General features: G+C 41.3%; 2 protein-coding genes across 3 annotated transcripts in view; both read left to right on the plus strand.

Annotated features, from left to right (window-relative positions):
* Window positions 1-1,554, plus strand: part of TMEFF1 (transmembrane protein with EGF like and two follistatin like domains 1) — a 219,280-nt gene extending 217,726 nt beyond the window's left edge. For both annotated transcript variants that reach the window (XM_043540318.1, XM_037893403.2), the window contains one exon: window positions 367-1,554. In XM_043540318.1, coding sequence (XP_043396253.1) covers window positions 367-451 — 85 coding nt within the window. In that variant the 3' untranslated portion in view covers window positions 452-1,554. The remainder of the gene's footprint in view (window positions 1-366) is intronic.
* A 311-nt stretch (window positions 1,555-1,865) lies between these two features.
* CAVIN4 (caveolae associated protein 4) lies at window positions 1,866-22,289 on the plus strand. Its single transcript, XM_007061810.3, has 2 exons — window positions 1,866-2,493; window positions 21,163-22,289. The coding sequence occupies exons 1-2, from the start codon at window positions 2,086-2,088 to the stop codon at window positions 21,817-21,819; spliced, it is 1,065 nt and encodes a 354-aa protein (XP_007061872.2). The 5' UTR covers window positions 1,866-2,085; the 3' UTR covers window positions 21,820-22,289.
* The last annotated feature ends 97 nt before the right edge of the window (window positions 22,290-22,386 follow it).

Consider the following 22,386-nt stretch of genomic DNA (forward strand, 5'->3'; position numbering starts at 1 on the left):
TAAGCGTGTACGCACTTTTAAATATGTGAGGCGTCTCAGTGAAGTCAGTGGGGTTAATCACATGCTTAAATATTTTGTGGGATCAAGGCCAGAGTGCTTTCAGCCCTTGCAGGATCAAACTCCATATCCACATGAAAGAAATCTCTCCTAGCAACTGCTGCTACCACTGTAGTCAGGGATCTCCTGGACCCTCCAAAGTGCCAGCCTACCAAACCGCCGGTGCACTTCCCCAGTCAATGATGCTGATAGACACTCTGCCATTCTTGAGATTTTTGGTTAAAAGAAGGAAGTAAAATCATGAATGCTGTTTTAAATATACAGAATAAGATTAAAATACATTTTCTTCTCCTTTTTAAAAAAATACAGAAAATGCCCTAAAAACAACAGAGGACGTCGACAGAAGCAAAACCTAGGCCATTTTACTTCAGATACATCATCCAGGATGGTTTAACATGATGATTTTTATACCTACATTGACCATGTGATGTACATTTTTATTATATCTTTTTTTAAAGAATGGAACTATTTATTTCAGAGGCCTTATTTTTGGACATTTTTAGTGTAGCCCTGTTGGTCTGTTGTATTCTGAAAGCATCAGCTCTAACAGCTAAGGACTGTTTTAGTAATTTTCCTTTTATGTTTTTGAATACTGTAGTTCATTTTCTGTATCTGTATCACATGGTTATATAATAGATTTGTGCTTTATTCATGGAATGTAATATTTTTGAGAACACAGACTTATTTCACCAATGGTTGTAGATAAAAAACAAAAATACGCCCACATTACCTAGCAAACAAGGCATGAACTAAAGGTAAAGATGTTTACAGCTTACTTTTCTTACGAAAAACTAGGAGACACTGTGTTTAAATACCGTAGATATTTAAATGTTTTTGAAAGTTAGGAACTGATTTTTTAGACACTGCCTATCGCATGAACTGTGAAGCTGTGTGCTGTGTGTAGTTGTAACATATTCATAAGATGTATTGGCTGGGTCTAAGCACTACCGTCTTCATAAATAATTCTGACACTTTATTTTTAAAACATAAAAATATAAATTTCATAATCCAGTAGAGCAAATGGCATAGTTCCAAAAGACGTAGGTCTTGGTAGATTTTGGTATTGTAAAAATCTGTGTTTGAATAATCAAACTCACATGATTGGAATAAAGCCTACTTTATCGCTGTTAAAACTGCTTTAATACTTATTAAACTTTTTTTAAGACAATAGATGTTTTAACACCAACAAGACAGATTGTATAGTGTTTGTGATTTAAAAAAATTAAGTTAATTAATGACTAGTGCTCTTATATAGAATATTTTCAAGAGCTAAATAAAGTCCATCCAAGCTAGTCTGCTGGTTATAGTTATATTAATAGACTGTTAGTTGTTGTTTAAAAGATCCAGAGATAGAATGTGAGTAGGATGTGTTCAGCTGTTTAACATGTAGTTTAGGCTTTCAGAATTCTGCATGTAGGATTTAATAATTTGTTCAATAAAAAAAATGCTTTCAACATTTGAACTGGAGAAGCATGTCACAATACAGTGTTTTCATTATATTGCCTCTGCTTTAGTGTGTTTATTTGTTACTTGATTTTGTAGCCAGAATGATTTGAAAACTGCTCCTTTTTTTTTAAAATACACTCGTGTTTACTTTTGAAAACTGTCTGAATTCCCCCAAAGGAAATCGCTTCATTAACATGAGAGCAACAGTAAATCTTAAATAAATATGTCAGTTGGCTTTCCTGCTTAATTAGTAAGTTGCTTAACTTTCCCGGATTAACACTAATAACTTCATTGGTACAGAAGTGTGACCCTTTAAATATATGTTTCATTCCAGACATTGCTTCCTAATTTTAGAGGTTTCATATTGCAAAAAGTATCCAAATAATCATGGAGGGATAGTCTGTAGTTATAAATATTTGACCAACCTCCAGGGATGGAGTTTCACACCCTGCTCTGAACATCTCTGAGGCCAGCTGTCAAGCTTCTTGCACAGGTGCCAGAATTGTTTCCCTATGATTTGAACAGTCATCGTGGGGAGCATTTATACTTCAGTTCCTGTAAACCTGACTGAACACAGACAAAATGGATCACCATGAAGTTACCTCGGAGGCTGATAAAATCCACCAAAATCGTCTCTCAAATGTCACAGAAGATGAAGAGCAAGATGCTGCATATACAATTGTGACAGTCCTAGATAAAGTGGCTAACATTGTACACGGTGTACAGGAGAGCCAGAAAAGAATAGAAGAGCGACACAGAGAAATGGAGAATGCTATCAAGACCATACAGATTGATATTTTAAAGCTTGCCCAGACTCATGGCAATACAGGCTACACTGTTAACAAGTTGCTTGAGAAAACCTGCAAAGTTAGTTCCCACGTTAAAGAAGTGAGGGCACGTGTGGAAAAGCAGAGTGCTAATGTGCGAAAGGTTGAAGCAAAACAAGAGGAGATGCTGAGAAAAAACAAATTTCGGGTTGTAATATACCAGGTACGCATGCACTTTAATTTATTTTACCTTTGAAGTTTTGCCACAATCTTAATAGTTACTGGGAAGTACTAGTTGTTTAACAAATCAAAAGACAGGTAACACAGTCTTCCCAGTGTAGGAGTTGTGTTATATGTTCTTTAAAATTGATTTCTGCCTCTCGGTGTCTTTCAACACGAACCCACCGATGGCAATTCACAGAGTCTATTATTAGTATTGGTTGGCTTCTCAGCCAGGAGTGTAAGATTAACTGCAGATCAGCAAGGACTATTTGTTGCCTATGTGGAAGGTCATATGAGGCAGGCACTGTAAATCTTGTCATGCTAGTCATGCCTGACAATCATCTGTTATTTTTTCACCATATTAGGTAGAAGTCCAAACAGCAAAACTATTTATGGAGGCTCCAGAATTTAGTAATTCCTTTAATGCTAAATGTTGTGTATTTTATTTGCAAAGTTATCAAGGTTTTTTGTAGCTGTGAAAAGTTTTTTCATGGTCTCAATTCATAGGAACGAATATTCAAAACTAAGTTCAGACCTGCACCCCCTTATTGCACAAGCAGTCCTTTTGCGTGTAGTCTCACTGACTGACTGCTTTGGAAATACATGACTGAGGACTACTAACATGAGCAAGGTTTTGCAGGATCAAAAACAAATCATATATTTTTCTGACATTACGATTATTGTATAATGCTACTTGTTCTTGTAAATGAACAAATAGCAATTGTTCTTATTGTCTGAATGCAAGTTGCTTGTCCGTGGATCATACAAATACAAAAAAGATAATCATGCTAGGGGAGTTATAAGGCTAGGCCGCTTACTGGAAAATGCTGCAATACTAGGTGTTAAGGACTTGATCCTGTGAAGTTCTAAGCATGCTCCATCAAGCTGTCCTGCAGTGACACAGGAACATGAGTACCAACCTCTGGGCAGACTGCTAGGAAGTGGGGCACAAACCCCAAATTCTGTACTTAGATTTCACCAATCAATTATCCAGCGTAAACTCCTCAGGCTCTCTAACAGCCATAACACGGAGTCTCAGACCATCCCTTTGGGTACTCCAGTCTGTCTTGTCACCCAGATGGGCGGACGTATGGTCCCTGACACCAAGGATCACAGCAATGTTCAGGTTAATCCCAGTCCCAAAGGACCAGTCATTTACCCCAGGTCAAGACAATGCTTGCAGCCAATCGTGTAATAAACTATCTAAAGATTTATTATATAGGAAAAGGAAATAAGAGTTCCAATCTTAAATTTAAAAAAACTAATTAAGGCTTCTATAATAAACAAGCTCCTTAGGGCCAACGCATATGAAGCACAGGGAATCTTTTGCTTATGCCTAGTGAGCCTTGCACCCCAGCGTCCAAGCAGCATAAAAGATACAGTTCCTCTTTGTTAGGGGTTTTTTATTCCCTTCCCTCCCTGTGCTTTGAGATGCAAACTCAGCTGATGGGAAGGATTCACTTGCCAGACTCATCTCCATAGAGGGGAGAGTAAACAACAGAGTCTTTTGTCCTCTTAAAGGTTCCACTCTAGTCCGTCTGGTGTTGATGGGCCTTCCTTGTCAGGCAGGACATAACTCCTGTTGGAGACCAGCATTTCACACTGGCTGTCTCCTGCCTGGTGATTTACAGTTACAGAGGCTTACAATGCAAACACGCAGGTATTACCTTGTAATGTGGGATAGGATACAGACATTATAAGTGAGATTAATGCCTGCAGCAGCTCACAAGCATTCCATAAAGTCTAAACACATGCTTATCATTCTAATACCTGTGTTAACAGTACTAACACCCCGGTGAGCCAGACTGATTCCAGGTAGGTATTTATCAGTGTTCAGTGGAGGCATGGGGATCTTGGCCTGAGCTGGCGCCTGGTCTGCTAGCATCACATGCTCGGCTCCTCTAGAATTCAGTGGGAACTGAGGGTGCTCAGCCCCTTACTAGGACCCTAAAAGTTTTGTTTGTGTATATCATTTATCATTACGTAGTCTTTAAAATAGCAATGAACCCATACAAATAGCTTTTTTCATTCGAGTAGACCCATGTCCGTGATTGGGAGTATTCATCTGAGAAAAGTTATTCATGTGCATAAGTGTTTGTAGGCCATGATTTAGCTTTTAAATTATTTGATTTCTAGTAAGAGGAGGTACGAGTCAAACCTCTGGTTAGCAATGAAAACAGTGCCGGTGGAAACTGATGATGGGGGGAGAAATGTCTAATTCAATACAAAACACGATGTTTATTTTTTCCCATAGACATGTTTGTTGTCATTTATTTTCAAATAGTTCATGAAAAAGACTGTGGCAATGTCCTACCAGAGATTCACACAGAACCATAAAAGACAACTGTTGCTCTTTTCATTGTCTCTTCTTATGCTTTTCATACAAAGGAGACTTTGCCGAGACTCTCCGTGCATCCGATTTTCTTGAACAGAATCAGCATCTTGAATTATCCTCTTCACTCTTCATATTCCCATCCCTGTTTAGATCAGCTACAGCAAGAGTGGATTCCTCTTAGCATGGATAAAAAAGCTACAGTGACACAGCTGAAACATTTCAGTGTAGACACTACTTATGCCAACAGGAGGGATTCTTCCATTGGCGTAGGTAATCTACCTCCTTGAGAGGCGGTAGTTAGGTCAACGGAAGAATTCTGTCTACACAGGAACTTAAATTGGTTTAATTGCACCACTTGGGGTGTGGATTTTTCATACCCCTGACCAATGTAGTTAAATCGGTCTTTTCTAGTGTAGTCTCCCCCCCCCCCCCCCCCCCCGCACACACATGCTCTTTAGCTAGTGGAAACTTCTCTTATTCCCGATCTGCTAATCCTTTTGGGATGCAACATTTAACACCTGGCTGGTGGGTGATAACTGTCCCCATTCCAGGAGCATTAGAGCAGAGGAACCTGCTAGGAGTGTATTGAAACTTTACACACTGCGCTGGTGCAAGTCACTGTGTACAGCAATGCAGTGCTACTACACCAGGGGCTTGGTCCAGTGCAACTACACTGATATAGTGCAACCACCCACAAACCGCTGCCAAGGCATTAATGGAGTAAAACTTCACTATACGAGGAGTGACAGTCCATTGACATGCACTGAAGCAATTTGGGACTTCCATGCTACTGCACTGTATACTACATTGCACCATAACTCAGTTCATGTCTGAGTTGGATGCTGGAAGGGAAGACTTGGTCTACAGTGGAATTTTGCCTGAGAGGCATTAGGGATATTGTGAAGGACTGTGTGTAATGAGGGGAATGTGACTTACTTGTTTGGATCAATGAGTTTGTATTTCTGTAATGGCCTCTGTCAATCAGCACAGCAGGGTTCGTTTATAAAATGAACACAGAGAAAATTGCCCCAGTTAATTTTTCTTAATTAATAGTTTTGATACTATTAATAGATTGATACAATTAATAGAGGCAGAAGCAGATTAGAGGATGCTGGCCTGGAAATGATTGTCCAAGAGCCCTTAATCCCTCACAAAAAAGAGTTGCAAGAGCCCTTATGCTAAATGGAGACCTACTGAGAATCTTTGACCATGAGAGTTAGGGAAATGAGAACAAGGGGTGGTTTACTAGACATTGTTAGAATTAGGGCTGAGAAAGTTGTTGGGGGTTCAGTTGGCAATCGGGTTAGCAAACTGCATAGTGTAACTTAGCTCAGGTCAGTTGGAAGTAAAGCCGGTTCTCTTGCTGGCTTCACCCCAAACTTCCAGTCAGAATGGAAACCTTCCAGACTCAATTCAAATGGGTTTGAGGCTCAATGTGAATATTTTTCACTGTTCTCGAGATGATTAATTTTTAAGCAGGCCATGTAATGGAGAGAGAGGCAGCCAGGTACCCCTGCCACCCAGACTGTTGTCATGGTTGAAGTCACAGTTTTAGTTCAAATTGGGGTACTGTGTGTCCTGTGGGTACTGCAGTAGTATAGGTTGGAGGGACACACAACAGAAAATGGAGAAGGAAAGGTAAGCAGTAGTCTCAGATAGTTTTGAGGAACAGCCCAGAGAAAGTGATGTTTGTCTGCAGTAAAGTGGTCTTTGGCTATTTTAGTCATTCCAGGTAAATAATTAAAAGATGGAATTAAAGTGTGTGCGTGCATGTGCATGCTTTGTTTTTTTCATTTTGAAGGAATCTGTTCCTTTTTTTTTTAGTTATCTCTTGGAACTCTCTGGTCGAGCTGGGAGTTACCTCAGGTGAAATTTTATTGTAATTTAGAAGTTGTAAGCTTAAAAGAGCCTAGGAACCAGTTAGACAAGGTGCCCGAGGTAATGGCTTTTATTTCAGGAACTAGTTACAAAGTCTAGTAGAAAAGATGTCCTATGAAAGGAATTCTGGATCTCACTCCTGGCTACTGCCTTTCACATTTGAAAATGCTTTGGCAAACAAAGTGGGCATTCCTAAAATGAGCTGGCTTTCATGTTTTTTGGGTTGGCCTGCCAAACAACTTTGCATCCTTGTACTGCACAATAATTGATTCCTCTCCACCATGATCACATCACTACATACAGGGCACGGGCCTGGAATTGTGAAGAGGGTTGGTGAGTTGATTCATTGGGATACGCTCCGAACCTACCTGACTCGTTTACATGTATAGAAATAAAAATGTAAATGTGACATAGAATCATCAGGTCACCATAAAATTCCTGTTGCAGCCTGGTTGGTTGTGTATGGTTGGCTGGACACAGGTCTGGCACCCAGATGACATGATGATGCTTCTTTTGAGGTGCTCCAAGTAAATTTCTTGAAAAATTAAGGTTTTTTTAAAGAGACAATTGTCTAACTAAGCCGATGAATGTGGTGCCAGCTTGGTCCCCAGTCACTGCAGGGTATGGTGTGCATTCTAGTGAATTTTAGCACTTACATTGTGCTTTGCAAACTTTAACTATTTACTCTTCATATTACTTGTGTGGCATAGGTGACAATTTTCAGAGTAACAGCCGTGTTAGTCTGTATTCGTAAAAAGAAAAGGAGTACTTGTGGCACCTTAGAGACTAACCAGTTTATTTGAGCATGAGCTTTCGTGAGCTACAGCTCACTTCATCGGATGCATAGCATATCGTGGAAACTGCAGAAGACATTATATACACACAGAGACCATGAAACAAAACTTCCTCCCACCTCACTCCCCCGCTGGCAACAGCTTATCTAAAGTGATCCTCAAGTAGAGCCAGTGACAATATAATCCCATTTTACAGATGGGGAAACTAAGAAAGAAAAGTTAGTTGCCTTAGCTAAAACCACAGAGAGACTGTGTCAGAGCAGAGCTGTAGCAAAGGAATTGCCTTCAGGGCCATCCATAGTCCACTAAATCAGGTGGTTGTTCACACTTCTGAGCGGCCCGCACCTGTTGTGGCCAACAGCCAAGTTGGCTCTTCAGTAGCACAGCTAGCTCAGTCAGCTGTGAGTGAGCCCTAGAGTCATCAGTGGCATCTCTGGATACTGCCCCCCACAACTGTGAACTGGCCCGTGGCCATCCTAAAACACTGGAGGCAGAGAGGGAGACCATGAATAACCTGTGCTCCTTAGGAAAAAGCAGTTACACCCTGTCAATGCTGGAGTGATAAATTTACCCTTTCGGGGATATGTTTACAAGGAAAGAAGCTTGAAATTGAAGGGGGGGTGGGAAAGGATGAGATTAGTCTGATCATTTATATCCCTAAAAGGCGGCTCATGGCTATGAACTTCATGGGCTCTGTTCAGATGGGATTATAAACCTGACTCCATGTATTTTCTGAACCAGTGTAATCAGACTTACCCAGATTTGCTGTTCTTCTGTGATGGTGTGAACTAGGGTGAGTTAATAATCCTCCTAGAGCCAACATAGACTTTCCCTATCCGGGAAAATGAAGCGGTGAAAACAGCTGATCTAAATTTGCATTTGTATGGGACCTGTTTTCAAAGTTTTGCTTGGGTTTGGCCTGGAAGGCACCAGAATATTGTAGTTAGATGATCACCCTCCATTTCCTATGCCACTTCCCCAAATCATGAGACAGCCTAGATAGTGATTTATCCATAGCAATTGTGGCTGATCAGTATAAAAGTCTCCTTGGTGCTTATCCTTTTGTGCTGACTCCACACTGGGGAATGGAGTTCTACTTCCCTGTAACTGAACTTGCCTTTCAGGATGAGTAGCTTCTGATTTAACTCTATAAGCCAGTGAAGACTCCTGATGTCATTTTCTGCCATGAGTGTTACAGGACTGAAGTTGCTCAAACCAGCACATTTTCAGAACTGGGGAAAATCTGAGCTCATCAATAGTATGTTACAGACTTTTAGTGGTTAGCAGCAGCACCCTGGTGTATTTAATAGATCTGCATCTCTTCCAACTGTATCTAGTCTGCAAGAACCGTACCTTTTGTTATTGTGGGCTAGGACTGAAAGCAAGTTATTAGCAAAGGTCCTGTTTTATCATAGCACCTCCTGTCTGGACCCTGTCTCTGCCCCTTCTCACACATGCAGATGTTCTTTGTATCTACATTTAAAAGAGGCTGTCTAGGAAATTGCATATTTTGAGCTACTAATGACAAATTCACAGGGTTCCCTTTGCTGACACCCACTTAACATGGAACCTCCTAAGGGGTACCTACTGGACTTTCAGGGACTCCTTCAGAGGTACTGATTCACGGGCTTACTTGTTTAGCAAACTTTAAATGTGCCTCAGATGAATACACAGCTTCCTTTTGGGGCTGCAGCTGCCCTTTACATCATTCAGAAGCTGTCCCAGGGAGTGGATGAGATGGGAGATGCTTTGAATGACATTGTACAGTTGTCTAACTTCTTGATCACTGAGTTCTCATTGGATCACTCTAGTCAGTTAATGAGAGAATGGATTTCTTGATGAGATGAGGTGGGTGAGGTACTATCTTCCATTGGACCAACTTTGGTTGGTGTAAGAGAGAGAAGCTTTTGAGGTACACAGAGCTCTTCTTCGGGTCTGGGAAGATGCTCAGTGTCTCAGCTAAATACAAGGTCAAACAGCTAGTTTAGCAGAAGTAGTTACACAGCAGCAGCTGTGTTAGTCTGTATCCGCAAAAAGAAAAGGAGTACTTGTAGCACCTTAGAGACTAACAAATTTATTTGAGCAGAAGCTTTCGTGAGCTACAGCTCACTTCATCGGATGCATGCTGTGGAAAATACAGTGGGGAGATTTATATACACAGCGAACATGAAACAATGGGTGTTACCATACACACTGTAACAAGAGAGTGATCACTTAAGGTGAGCTATTACCAGCAGGAGACCGGGGAGGGGAGAACCTTTTGTAGTGATAATCAAGGTGGGCCATTTCCAGCAGCTGACAAGAACGTGTGAGGAACAGTAGGGGGGGAAATAAACATGGGGAAATAGTTTTACTTAGTGTAATGACACATCCACCTGTGCGTAACCACTTTTTACAACAGGGATGTTAATGGGTCTCTTCACCTTGAATGGCCCCTTGCTGACCACCTATGCTAAATGTTCGACCTGGTATTTAGCTGTGACATTCTGAGTAGCTGTCCCAGACCTGAAAAAGAGCTCTGTGTAAGAGGGAAAGCTTGTCTCTCTCACCAGCAGCAGTTGGGCCAATAAAAGATATTACCTACAACAACACTGAGGGCATGCATGTGGTTTGGGTTAAATTGGTGAACCCCTGTCAGAATTTAAGGAACAGGGATTGTAGCTGAAGCTTTATGAAAGTAGAATGAGGGATTTACTGTGCTGGCCAAGCTAAGCACCTTTTCATTATGTAAGAACAATTCCACATGCCAGCTGTAGCATTTGCCCCCAGAACGGCATATTTTTTGGTCTTATGAGCAGAAGAGTTTATTCAGCACGTACTTTATGGGGTGAACTCACATAGGTGCCCTTAAGAAATAATCCTATTTCGCTTCTATTTGAACAGACTTGGCCTGAGGGCAGAGATTTTAATTCCAAATCTGCAAAACTACAGCAAGATCACGTGTGATTTAGTCCCATGCTTGCAGTGAAAGAGTGACACTTTTACAAAGTGATGGGATGCTTTGTAATTGGGTAGTCACCAGAGGCTAAGGATTGACAGAAGGGTTAATTGCAAGGGGGCTTTAGCAGTAACATAAATTGTGTGATGCTAAGGACACTTTTTGGTCAATGGACGGGTTGTTATGGTAATTTCTGTTAACCAGCTGGCTACATGGTTAATGGGTGTATTAATAGGCATGAGGGTGATGTGGTGTTTTAGAGATTTACTTTGGGCATTGCTTTGAATAATGTACAGTTAATTTAAAATGTAAATTCCTAGGCTGTGATATTGTTTTGATTTCGTTTCTTGCCTACAAGCTGCAGATTGTTTGCAGGCCTTCCCAGTGAGGGTATTTTTGTTATTCTTCATCACGTATCAAACATTTCTAGGTTGTTTCTTTTACAAATCAGTTGTCAGCCACCACTCAGTCAACAACCCTGGCACTGGACTGCCTATTGCCTGATTTGTGCTCCAGCTTCAGGAGTGTGAGGGGTTTATTTATCCCATTTGCAATTGTTAAACATTTTTCACATGAGTATTCCCCACATCATGTAGGCTCAGGGTGACAGGTCACTGGCCCGTTACTTTGCACTGAGCAACACAATAAAATGACATAATTCTGTATTTTTGTCTGTTTTGCCTCTAGTTTTGGTATAAGGATGTTCTGACTTTGAGGAGGTTGAGAGTATTTTGGCTTGTAATGGTTATTATATTTTTCAGAATAGATTCTGGAGCTGAAGGGATGTCATGCTATTTATTATTTTGTTTTTTCTTTGTTTTTATTTTTATTTTCTAGTACTTTTTTATCATTTTTCTAACTTTTTACTTGGGGCTGGGAAATGAGTGGGAGCGTTATGAGTATTGATCATTTTAGTTTTAACGTGCAGTCTGAAAAGTGACTGTAAATAAATGGTTTTCTGGAGTTTTGTGGTATTGACTCAATTATTTCTGGATCAGATGTTTACAAAGAAACAGATGGTCTTTTTTAACTGCCAACCCGGCAAACTCAGTCTGGGTGCTGAGAGACAAACCTAGTGCACCTACTTAGAATTTTTTAATTCATTGAAGTCATTTCCATTTCTCCCAATTTTTCATTATTTTTGTGTTATTTAAATTGCATTCTTTTATCAAATCATCACTGAAATCATTGTGTGTTTTTAATTTACTAAAAATCCATTCTTCAGTCATCAAAAATTTTCAGTAACTGTTTTGACAACATATTTTTTATAAAAATTTGTATTAAAAAGTGGCAAAAAGGTACAAAAATGAAAATTGTTGAAAAAGTCAATAGTTTTGAACAAAACATTTTGTTTTTTAAAAAATGTCATTTTTCTGTGGAAAAAACCATTTTGCATTCAAAAAAATTTGACCAGCTCTATAAACCAGGCACTTTTCACCTCGTGGAGAAGATTATGGAATTGAACCTCTGGCTAGGTAAGTAGTGTTGGGTAGAGAGTTTTGGGGAACGTTGGTCCAGCTTTTATGGGGAGAGTGGGGTTGTTTAATTTGGATGGCCTCCACCTCAATCTCCTTGGGGACAGGCTGGCTCGTGTAGTCAGGAGGGTGTTAAACTAATAGCAAAAGGGGAGGGTAAAAAGAGGCAAACTATGAGCATTCAGTGAGCACAAAATCAAGATATTGGAAAAAAAATTAATTAAGGAACAAAAGGCAGGAAACGAAGAAATTCTTGAATTGCCCAGACACCAATTACTAGGAGCCTGAGTAACAAACAAGAGGAATTGGAATTGCTCATGGATGGGCATAAATTCAATGTTGTTTGTATTACTAAAATGTGATAGGATGATTCGCACTCCTGGAATGTTAAAATAAATGTTATAACCTATTTAGGAAGGAATAAGTATGGAAAAATGGGAGAGGGAATGGCACTCAGCAGGTCTCTCTACATTTACAGGGGCGTGTAGCGTACAGACACAGCATGTCCAGCTAGCAATGTAAACAGTGAGGCACTATTTAGGTGAGCAGGGTAGAGACAAGCCAGTATCACAGGGTGTGGACCCTACACAGCTCTCTACCTGCCCAAACAGTGTCTCCCATGTCTACCCTGCTAGTCTACTGCCTTCCCACTGCCGGAGCCTTCTCCCACCACAGTGAAAGGCTCCAGCCACAGGGAGCTGCCAGAGCCTTTTCCTGCTGCCTCCCCCACTCCCTGCCAGAGCCTTTCACTGCCACCTGAAGATACAGGTACCTGACACATCGCTACAAGGAAAGACAAAGCCTATGTCAAAAATGGCTTTATCTGTTTCCTAGTTACACTGACAACTTGTTGGGTGAACTGCTGGTCCCATTGAAGTCAATGGAAATGTTGTCATTAATGGGGGGCAGGTTTTTATTCTTTTTGTATTATGGTATGTCTAATAAGCTCAAGGTTTGAATTTAGGCTCAAGCCTAACCCTCCTTCTATCGACACACAAATTGCACTAATCCAGGGCTTGCACCCAGGGTCACAGGACCCCATGGGTGTACTGGGTCAAGCAGGGACCCAGGATTCAAGCTCTGTTGCTTTGCAGTGTAGACACAGCCCCTCTGGATTTGTGCTTTGGGTGTTCAGCAAACATATCCCACAGGCCAACTTTCCTTGTCCTCAAGTTTGACGGACAGACAAGTTTTCCCACACTGCACTGTCAACAAAAGGCTAGAGCAACCACATTTTGGTAGAGTGCTAGGAAGTCTGGGAAATGGGTGTTTGGACTCAGGCTTGCACAATGCAGTGTAGGCACTGGAGCTCCAGGGTTTAACAATTCCTAACCTAAAGTTACAGATGAATGTAGACGCGCCAGTCCTAGGTTAACAACCCCAGGGTCTGCTAACTCAGGTTCTACTAACCCTGGGCTTACACCGCACTGTAGCCAGACCCTTAGTTTCCTCGTATGTAAAATGTGACATATTATTCCAAAGAGCTACTAGAGGGTGGACGGGATGGATTGAAATGGAAAGATGATCTAGACAAGAGACTCATTTCTCTGGGGCTTTTCTGTATAGACTTGAACACCTTATGTCCGTGTGAAACAATATCTTAATGTGTTTATAAGCCAATTGTTACATTATCACCCCCTTTTATTGGGTGCTTGCAAGTTTGTGCAACAATCACCATTTGGGTGGACATTTTCCATGTCTGGTCTCTGCTCACATGTGTATTTTTGTCTGGCAAGATCGAACAAAATGGTTCAGTTGCTTGTGAAAACAAGGGCAGCGGGGGAAAAAATCAGATTGTCTCCTTATTTAAAAAAATAAGGAAAAAGCTTCTTTTTCGAAACAACAACAACAAAAAACACTGCAGCCAAAATAGTTGCAGCTTTTGAATCTCAATGGCACGTGGACAGGCTCAACTGAGGAGCACAGTCCAGCCTTGTGTTGGGGGATATTTGTTGTTGTCCTGGGTCTGACCCTTTCCTATTGGAAAGTCTCTCAACCTCTCTGCCCTGTGATGAGGTTACTCTTGTGTACTCAACTCTCAAAAGTGCTTTGAGATAAATAGTGTTTTTTCATTACTCTCCAGCTCTGCTTTATCAGTGGAATAACCGGCTTACTCGACGGGGGGGTATTATGGTCTCAGTGGATTATGAACTGGGGCTGGAGCAAAGACACTTTAGTTCCAGTCCTGAAGCTGACACTTTGTTGTGTAAACTTATCCTTCAGGTTTCCCCAGGTGTAAAAAGAAAATATTGAGATCTGCCTCACAGGGGCACCGGGGAGGCAGTGGGGAAAGGCTGCAGATGAATTAAGATGTATTTGTACATTTTGAACAGGGTTTATAGCGCTTTATTCCATATAAAAACAAACAAGCCCCCCCTTCCTTTAAAAGAGCTTTGTTTGCAAAAACGAAACATTCAGAATTTAAGAGTTGGCTGAGCGGCTCTCGAGACCATTGATGTTCGTATTTAATGAAACTTGGAACACTGGCGAAGTTCCAGAGGACTGGAGGAAAACTAAAGTCACGCCACTATTTCAAGAATAAAGGGATGACTCAGGTAATTAATTATAAGCCTGTTAGCATGACATTGATCCCAGGTAAAACAATGGAATGGCTGATACAGGATTCAGTCAATAAAGACATAAGGTATTGTATCATAATTCATGTAAATCAATGTGGTTTTTATGAGAAATAGTTTTTTGTCAAACTTTATATCCTCAGATGGGAGTACACATTCAGTTGATGAGATGTCTGCATGTGAACTAGCACTGCCTGACACTCTGATTAAAAAAATACTTGCACTATACAAAATCCCTGTAGCATACATTGCATTGACTAGAAAATGGCTAATAGCTAATCTGAAAATGTAATTGTTAATGGGAAAGGATCATCAAGTAGGGGATGTCGTGAGTGGGGTCCTGCAGGAATCTTGGCCAAATGCTTTTTAGTATTTTCCTCAATGAACATATAAAATAATTGATAAAGTTTTCAGATTGCCCAAAGATTGGTGGACTGGTAAATAACAAGGACAAGTCATTATACAGAATGATCTTGAGCATTCGGTAAGCTGGGTGCAAACATAAATGTATTTTAATTCAGACAAATGCAAAGACGTATATTTAAAAGCAAAGAGGACAGTAGAAGGAACTATATCTTCAAAAGCAATGACTCTGAAAAGGGTTTAGCGATCATGATGGATAACCAGCTGAACATGAATGCCCACTGTGAAGCTGAGACCAAAGACCAAAGCTGATGATCCTTAGCTCTATAAACAGAGGACTATCAAGGAGCAGTAATGACGCGGTATTACCTCAACATACAGCCCTGGTGAGACCATTACTGCACCACTGTGTCGCAATCTGGTGGCCACAGTACAAAAGCTGCTGAAAAATTGGAGAGGGTTTAGCCAAGAACGATCGGGGGTCTGGAAAACCTGCCTTACAGTGAGATACTTAAGGCGTTCAGTCTATTTAGGTTATTGAAGACAAAGTTAAAAATCGACTTATAGAAGTCTGGAATTTCCCACCTTAAAAAATAAAGGGGGAAACAAAGAAATTCCACTACTTGATAGGCAGCACGAGCGTGCTCTGGAACCCCCACTATGTACAGTCAGTGAGGCAGGAGCCTTTGCCTCGTTCCATGCATCCCTTCCTATAGCATATGGCAGAAGATAGGACTCATTAGGACCCCTGCTTCTTTTCCTGTGTGCCTTCACTAAGAGAAAAAGGCAGCACGGGCTAGAAGTGTCCTAAGTTGCATACACAAGCACGGACCCAAGAGGACACTGGCAGACCATTAACAGATTTCATTACAAAGTCCCTGGTGCATGCACCCAAAGTACAGCTTTGATAACTTTGATTTAAATTGAAGAGAAGCGCGAAGGTAGCCACAGTGGCAATGGAGCTGTCAGGTTCCGCCGGAGGGAATGGCTTTGTGTTGTAAACATCAGGCTTGAAATATTTTACTCTCTGTGGGGACACCTATGTGAATGTAAGCAGTAATGGTGCAGACCTTTATCCTCAAACTAGCTACAGCGAGTTTCATATTGTTTGCTTTGTGCTGTTCAGACCAGAGCTTAAAAACGGAAGTTCTGTTGTACCTGGCTGTTAGCAAGCTGGGGAGGCACACGGTCAGCGTAAAGTACTCAGAAGCAGGACAAACCCAAGTTGAGTTTTATGCACACAGTCTTAATGCCACTGGTGTACGCAGGCAGACCTAGAAGTATTCAATGGCGTGATCGTACACTATTTCACAAGTAGCGCAAATATCGAGTAGTGTAAATACAATTTACAAAAAAACCCCAATCTGTGTAGCATCTCTTACTCAGGCACAAGACTCTGTCACTACTCAGCGGCTATAAACGCTATTCATGCAAGGCTTGAGCTAGCAAGGTGCTGAGCACTCTGGCTCCTTTCCAGCCCAACTCTTACTCACAGGCTTAACTTTAAGCATACGGGTCATTCCCATTGATTTGCACCAGCATTCTATAATTCAAATAACTCCTATCTCAGTGGCTAGCCAGCTGGCTAGGATAGGTAAGATGAGGTGAGTACATGAATTTACATTTGGGTGGGAAGGACCCACCTTGCCTTTGTAATTTGATCTGGCTATCTTGCAAGCCATCACCGTGTGCTCCTGCTGGAAGAAGGGGGAAAGCAGGCAGGCATCTTACTCCTTTTCCCCTCGTAGGGCTGCTGCCACATCCTTGTCCAGGAGACATACTTGCCCAGTTTAGGGCATGAGCCTGCACCAATGAAATCAATGGAACATTGCCTTTGACTTCAGGGGGAACAGGAGCAAGGTTTTAGCCATCTTTCCCCACATCAGCGTCCCCCCTAGTGCTAAGACCGACTCTCCTCAGATGTTCTAACTCTGGGAGACAGAAGCTTTCATCCTCCCTCTTCCCTAGTAAACAAAAATGACTTTTGACAGTGTAATGCTAAAACCCATTGGTGGTTCAGAGTGGGCAGGTCCCTACCAGGCTGAAGTATAGCACTGATTTTTATTTTGAAAAACCTTCACAATGTTGACCAGTTCCAGTAAGACAGTGCATTTCTGTAGCACCTCCCATTTAAGGATTGCAGCATGATGTACAAACCTGAATGAATTTGGCCTTTGTATACCTGCTTTCTCCAGGGGAGAGGCAGAAACTGAAGAACAGAGAAATTAAATTATTTGGCAAAGGTCACACAAGGAGTCGGTTGAAAAATATTGCCCAGAACTCCTGGGTGCCAGTCCCGTGCCCTAGACACAAAACATTTATCCGATAATCTACAGTTCATAGTTTTTAATTCTAATAAATGTGTGAATGTTACAGCCAGCCCTTTAAACCAGTGAACAGTAAATCTAAATACAGCTGGGGGGAGGGAGAAACAAAGCCTCTCTCTCGGTCTGTGTGATGCTTTTGCCGGGGACAGAACAGGAATGGAGTCTTAGAACTTAGTAATCTAGCTAGATATGCGTTAGATTCTGATTTCTTTAAATAGCTGAGAAAAATAAGCTGTGCTGAATGGAATGGATATTCCTGTTTTTGTGTCTTTTTGTAACTTAAGGTTTTGCCTAGAGGGATTCTCTATGTTTTGAATCTAATTATCCTGTAAGGTATTTACCATCCTGATTTTTACAGAGGTGATTCTTTTTACTTTTCTTCTATTAAAATTCTTCTTTTAAGAAACTGAATGTTTTTTCATGGTTCTTAAGATCCAAGGGTTTGGGTCTGTGGTCACCTATGCAAATTGGTGAGTATTTTTATCAAGCCTTCCCCAGGAAAGGGGGGTAACGTTTGGGAGGATTTTTGGGGGGAAAGACGTTTCCAAACGGACTCTTTTCTAATAATAATACCGGTTAGACGTTTGATGGTGGCAGTGGAAGTCCAAGGGAAAAAGGTAAAATAGTTTGTACCTTGGGGAAGTTTTAACCTAAGCTGGTAAAAGTAAGCTTAGGAGGTTTTCATGCAGGTCCCCACATCTGTACCCTAGAGTTCAGAGTGGGGAAGGAACTCCCCCACTCCCCACTGTTCCTCAGACGTTCTTGTCAACTGCTGGAAATGGCCCACCTTGATTATCACTACAAACCCCCGCCCCCACCCCACCCCCCAGCTCTCCTGCTGGTAATAGCTCACCTTAAGTGATCACTCTGGTTACAGTGTGTATGGTAACACCCATTGTTTCATGTTCTCTATGTATATAAATCTCCCCACTGTATTTTCCACTGAATGCATCTGATGAAGTGAGCTGTGGCTCACGAAAGCTTCTGCTCAAATAAATTTGTTAGTCTCTAAGGTGCCACAAGTACTCCTTTTCTTTTTGCGAATACAGACTAACACGGCTGCTACTCTGAAAACTGAAGAGATGGCATTGAGTAGGGAACACAAGCCTGCTGGAGTCTTCTATGCACTTGAGGATGACAGTTAGTTAGCCCAAATGTTGTCTAAAGAACCTAATCTCTCATTTTCTTCTTCTAGGAGAGACTCTTAAATCTCACCCTACTATACTGATCCCTGTATGGACTAAAGTTTCAGAATAGTTAGTAAGGAAATATTGTTGTCAACGTTTCAGCTAAAGGAGTGGTCTATAATTAAGAGTTTAATTATAGAAAAGCTGCTCTACGTAAACACTATCCCTCATTTTATGAAAAGAAGCTATAACACAGCTAGGTAATAAAGTTAATTTTTACACATTAATGAAGATTATTAACAAAGAATTCTAGTTCTTGCTCATTCTGGTTTTGATATATGGCGTTAAATAAAATTCTGCTGCTCTCACAGCAAAATAATTTCCCCTTAATTTTGATAAGCATTAACAGCCATTTTATGTTTTAAAGAAGCCGGAATAAGATGACCAAACCATAAACAGCCTTTATTTGCTGAGTGGCTTAATATATTTTTATTATATATTACTGATAGTTAATACATTGTAAAGTAAAATTAAACATGCTTTGCTACTAATCAGTCATTTTGAAAATTACAGCTGTTTTTCTGGCCAGAAATCAGTTCAGTCTGCAGTGCACCATACAGGAATTCATCAGCACAAGATACATTTGAGAAACTAATTGGCACTTGGTGGACTCTCTCATTCAAACTTCTTTGGTAGTTAGAAAAGATTATTAAGCTGTGGACCAAATTCTGACAAGCTCCAGGAATCAGGTGTGACACTCCCACAAATGGGAAACGATACATTATGCAAAAGCAATATTAATATGTCATGTATTCTGCCTGAGGCTGTGTGAGGAGCTGCTCCTCGTGGGAGTATGAACAATCTTTGTGCAGCGTAGTTTGTGTGCACAAGGAGGAGACTGCTGAGGTAAGAAAGGGATGTCAGTTTCCATCTCATAGCTGCTACTGCTTTTGCGTTTTCTGCTATAGTACCGGCCAGAAATTGACTCTTATCGGGCAGATCCAGAATCTCCACGGGAATCATTACACTGAGCTAATGGTTCTTGGCTCAGCTCCTGTGTGACTATGATTTACAGGTTGGGTCTACTCTTTTCAGACGTATCCCTTTATTCATCCTAAACTTTTTGCACATAAATTACCATTAAAATGACGCCCAGTAATTTACCGCCCAAAAAGAGCTTTCAGAAAAAACTTGCACTTTTCTGGCTGTTAAAATCTCTCTTTCTCTAGGTATCTACAGCACCCCTATCACCATGCTAGCTGAGATGCTCACCTCCTCCACAAGCATTGCCTCCCTCTGTGTCACTTCTTTTCAAAATGCAGCTACCATTCCTCACCAGCACCCTGTGAAAGAGGTTTGGGTGCATTTGAAGCTGAACTCACTGACAGGGATTAGTGGATAGAGGGCAGCCAAACAAAGCCAAAGGTTTAAAGTAAATGTATTTTATCATTTGGTTTCACTGCTAAGTACGTGGTTAGAATGGCACTTATCTAGAATATGTATTTAATATTCAGTACAAATTAGCAATACTTGTGACATGGCAGGCAGTGGATACCAAGGTGATTAATGCACCATTCAATAACCTCCCATTGAAGCCCTACTATAGAGACCCACAGATATTTGCTGATTGTTCAGCTAATGCATTAACATGGGCTAATACACTTTTACTGTTGAAAATGCCTGTAATACTAAACAATGCCATGCACGTATGTCTAAGAGTTGCTCGCCTCTACTACTGCCACCTGGAGCTTTACTTTTGTTGCTGAACTGATAGGGGAGGAGTAAAATGTGGCACTGAAAAGTGACTATGTAAAACTGGCTTCCCATTCAGCAGATCAACTCCTGGTGCGTACTGAGCCTTACCTGCTCGCGTCAGTGACATCTTACTCCTATGAACCCAACACTGCCAAGGGTGTGTTATCACTGCAGAGCTCACCCTGGCTCTTACCTGGGTTTTAGCCCAACCCGTCACCAGCCACACACACAAACCTTTTACATGGGTTTGCAGGGGGTTTAAACCTGGGCTAGCATCCCTACTTGGGAATGGATTAAAGCCCAGACTCCACTTCAACTTGGGCTGGAACCTGCCCCCTTTGCAGTGAGGACACAGGCTATGCTCCCAGTCACACATGGGCACGTACATAAGCTTTTTAGTGTGGCCACCTGCAGTCAGGCTAGGCTGACCTAGGTGCTCAGACCTGTGTACCAATCAGCTGGATTAGCTGCAGTGAAGACATACCCTAGGAGGGTCTGAGCTGGATTCTGTTCATCAACAGATTTCTCTACTAAGTTCCAGTTAATTACAACTGTGCAAACCTAATGAAAGTAAGGAGGGGTTACAGGTAATACTGAGGAGTTCATATGGAGTCAGTGAGGCTGTATGTAGGTGACGGCCAGCTTGCCCTGCATGATGCTCATTACTGGTGATGTATGAGAAGGGAAGAACCCAGCTTGACTCTCCAACCTCAGAATAGCAGGGCTGGTAGCTAGAAAAACATCCTTTCTAATTGCAAACTAAGCACATTTGAGCTGCAGACAGTCCATGGAGGCACACTAAAGTGGGACACAATGATGCTAGTTTTACATTGTTAATCCCTTTTCAGAGTAGAACCAGCCTTTAAAGCAATCTCCCTAACAGGCATGGGATTGAACAGAGGCTGCAAAATCAGAGTTTTTCCAGTCTCCTTTATCCTCAGGAGATCGTGCAAGTTCTCAGGAGAGATCCCACCTCCCTGTGCCACATGATTATAGCTCAGTTGTTGATACTTACAAATAAGAAGCCCAAAAAATGACATATTTAAATGCTCTGCTCCCTTAAAACACTTGTGGAAAGATGTCTTTATGTTTTCATTCACAGGAGGAAACAGAATGCCCATCTTCGCTGTCTGTTATCAAAGACAGGACAAAAGGTGAAAACCTGGAGGACCAATTCTTTCCACCTGATGACCTCTCTTCTGATGAAGAATATTACATAGACGAAAGCAGAGCATCCCGATTTAAAAAATCAGGCATCAGACGCATAGATAATATCAAAAAGGCATTTTCAAGGGAAAATATCCAGAAGACCAGAAAAAATTTTGGCAAGAAGGTGAACAGGCTTCGAACTAGAATAGTGACACCGGAGAGGCGAGAGAGAATGAGGCAGTCAGGAGAGAGGCTGAAACAATCTGGGATAAGGCTCAAGAAAACTATTTCAAAAGCAGCTCCAACAAAGGAGACATTCAAGCTCAATAAGAAAGATAAAGAGCGAACAGTAGCTGAAGGGCAAGAAGGAATCCAGGAAGCTGGTGTGCGTGCAGTTTCAGCAAGTGGGGCAGAAGAACCAGTTACAGAAGAGATTTCCTACACAGAAGTGATCACTAAAGTGAAGAAAGACAAAGGCAGTGGAACAAAAGGCACGTCCCAGCCAGCAGAGAAAATTGTGCTCACCCCTGAAAAAATCGTTCTTAAACAGGAGGCAGCAGCAGAAGGAGGTGATAACGTGCTTCTGTTGGACCTCAAGCAACCAGCATAAGTGATGGAGTAGTATATACTGTGTTACTGTACAAGAGAAAACATAGTATCTGTTTATTTGGGCAGATTGAGAGGTGTGTGTAACTTTTTATTGTTATATATTGGTGCTGTTCTAGTGTTTATATGTGTAGCAGACAATGTGTTTGTTGCCTTTTTATTACTACGCAAAGTCACATAAACAGAATGAAGGGTCTCATCTCTCTTGACGTGTACATATAACTTCAGTTAATGTGAATGGGAGTTACAATTGCATATCACAAGGAGATGGAAACTCCTTGTATATTTAAATCAAAACTATGAGGCACTTAATAGCCTTGTTGCTATCTTTAGTTGTATGCACAGTGGCATTCAGAGAACATCGCCATTTATCTCATGCCAACATCAAAAAGCAAACAAGCAACTGAGATATATGTCAGGTTTCAGAGTAACAACCGTGTTAGTCTGTATTCGCAAAAAGAAAAGGAGTACTTGTGGCACCTTAGAGACTAACCAATTTATTTGAGCATAAGCTTTCGTGAGCTACAGCTCACTTCATCGGATGCAGACTGTGGAAAGTGTGTATAAAAAG

The sequence above is a fragment of the Chelonia mydas genome, chromosome 2 (genome assembly GCF_015237465.2).
Source record: "Chelonia mydas isolate rCheMyd1 chromosome 2, rCheMyd1.pri.v2, whole genome shotgun sequence".
Taxonomy (NCBI): Eukaryota; Metazoa; Chordata; order Testudines; family Cheloniidae; genus Chelonia; species Chelonia mydas.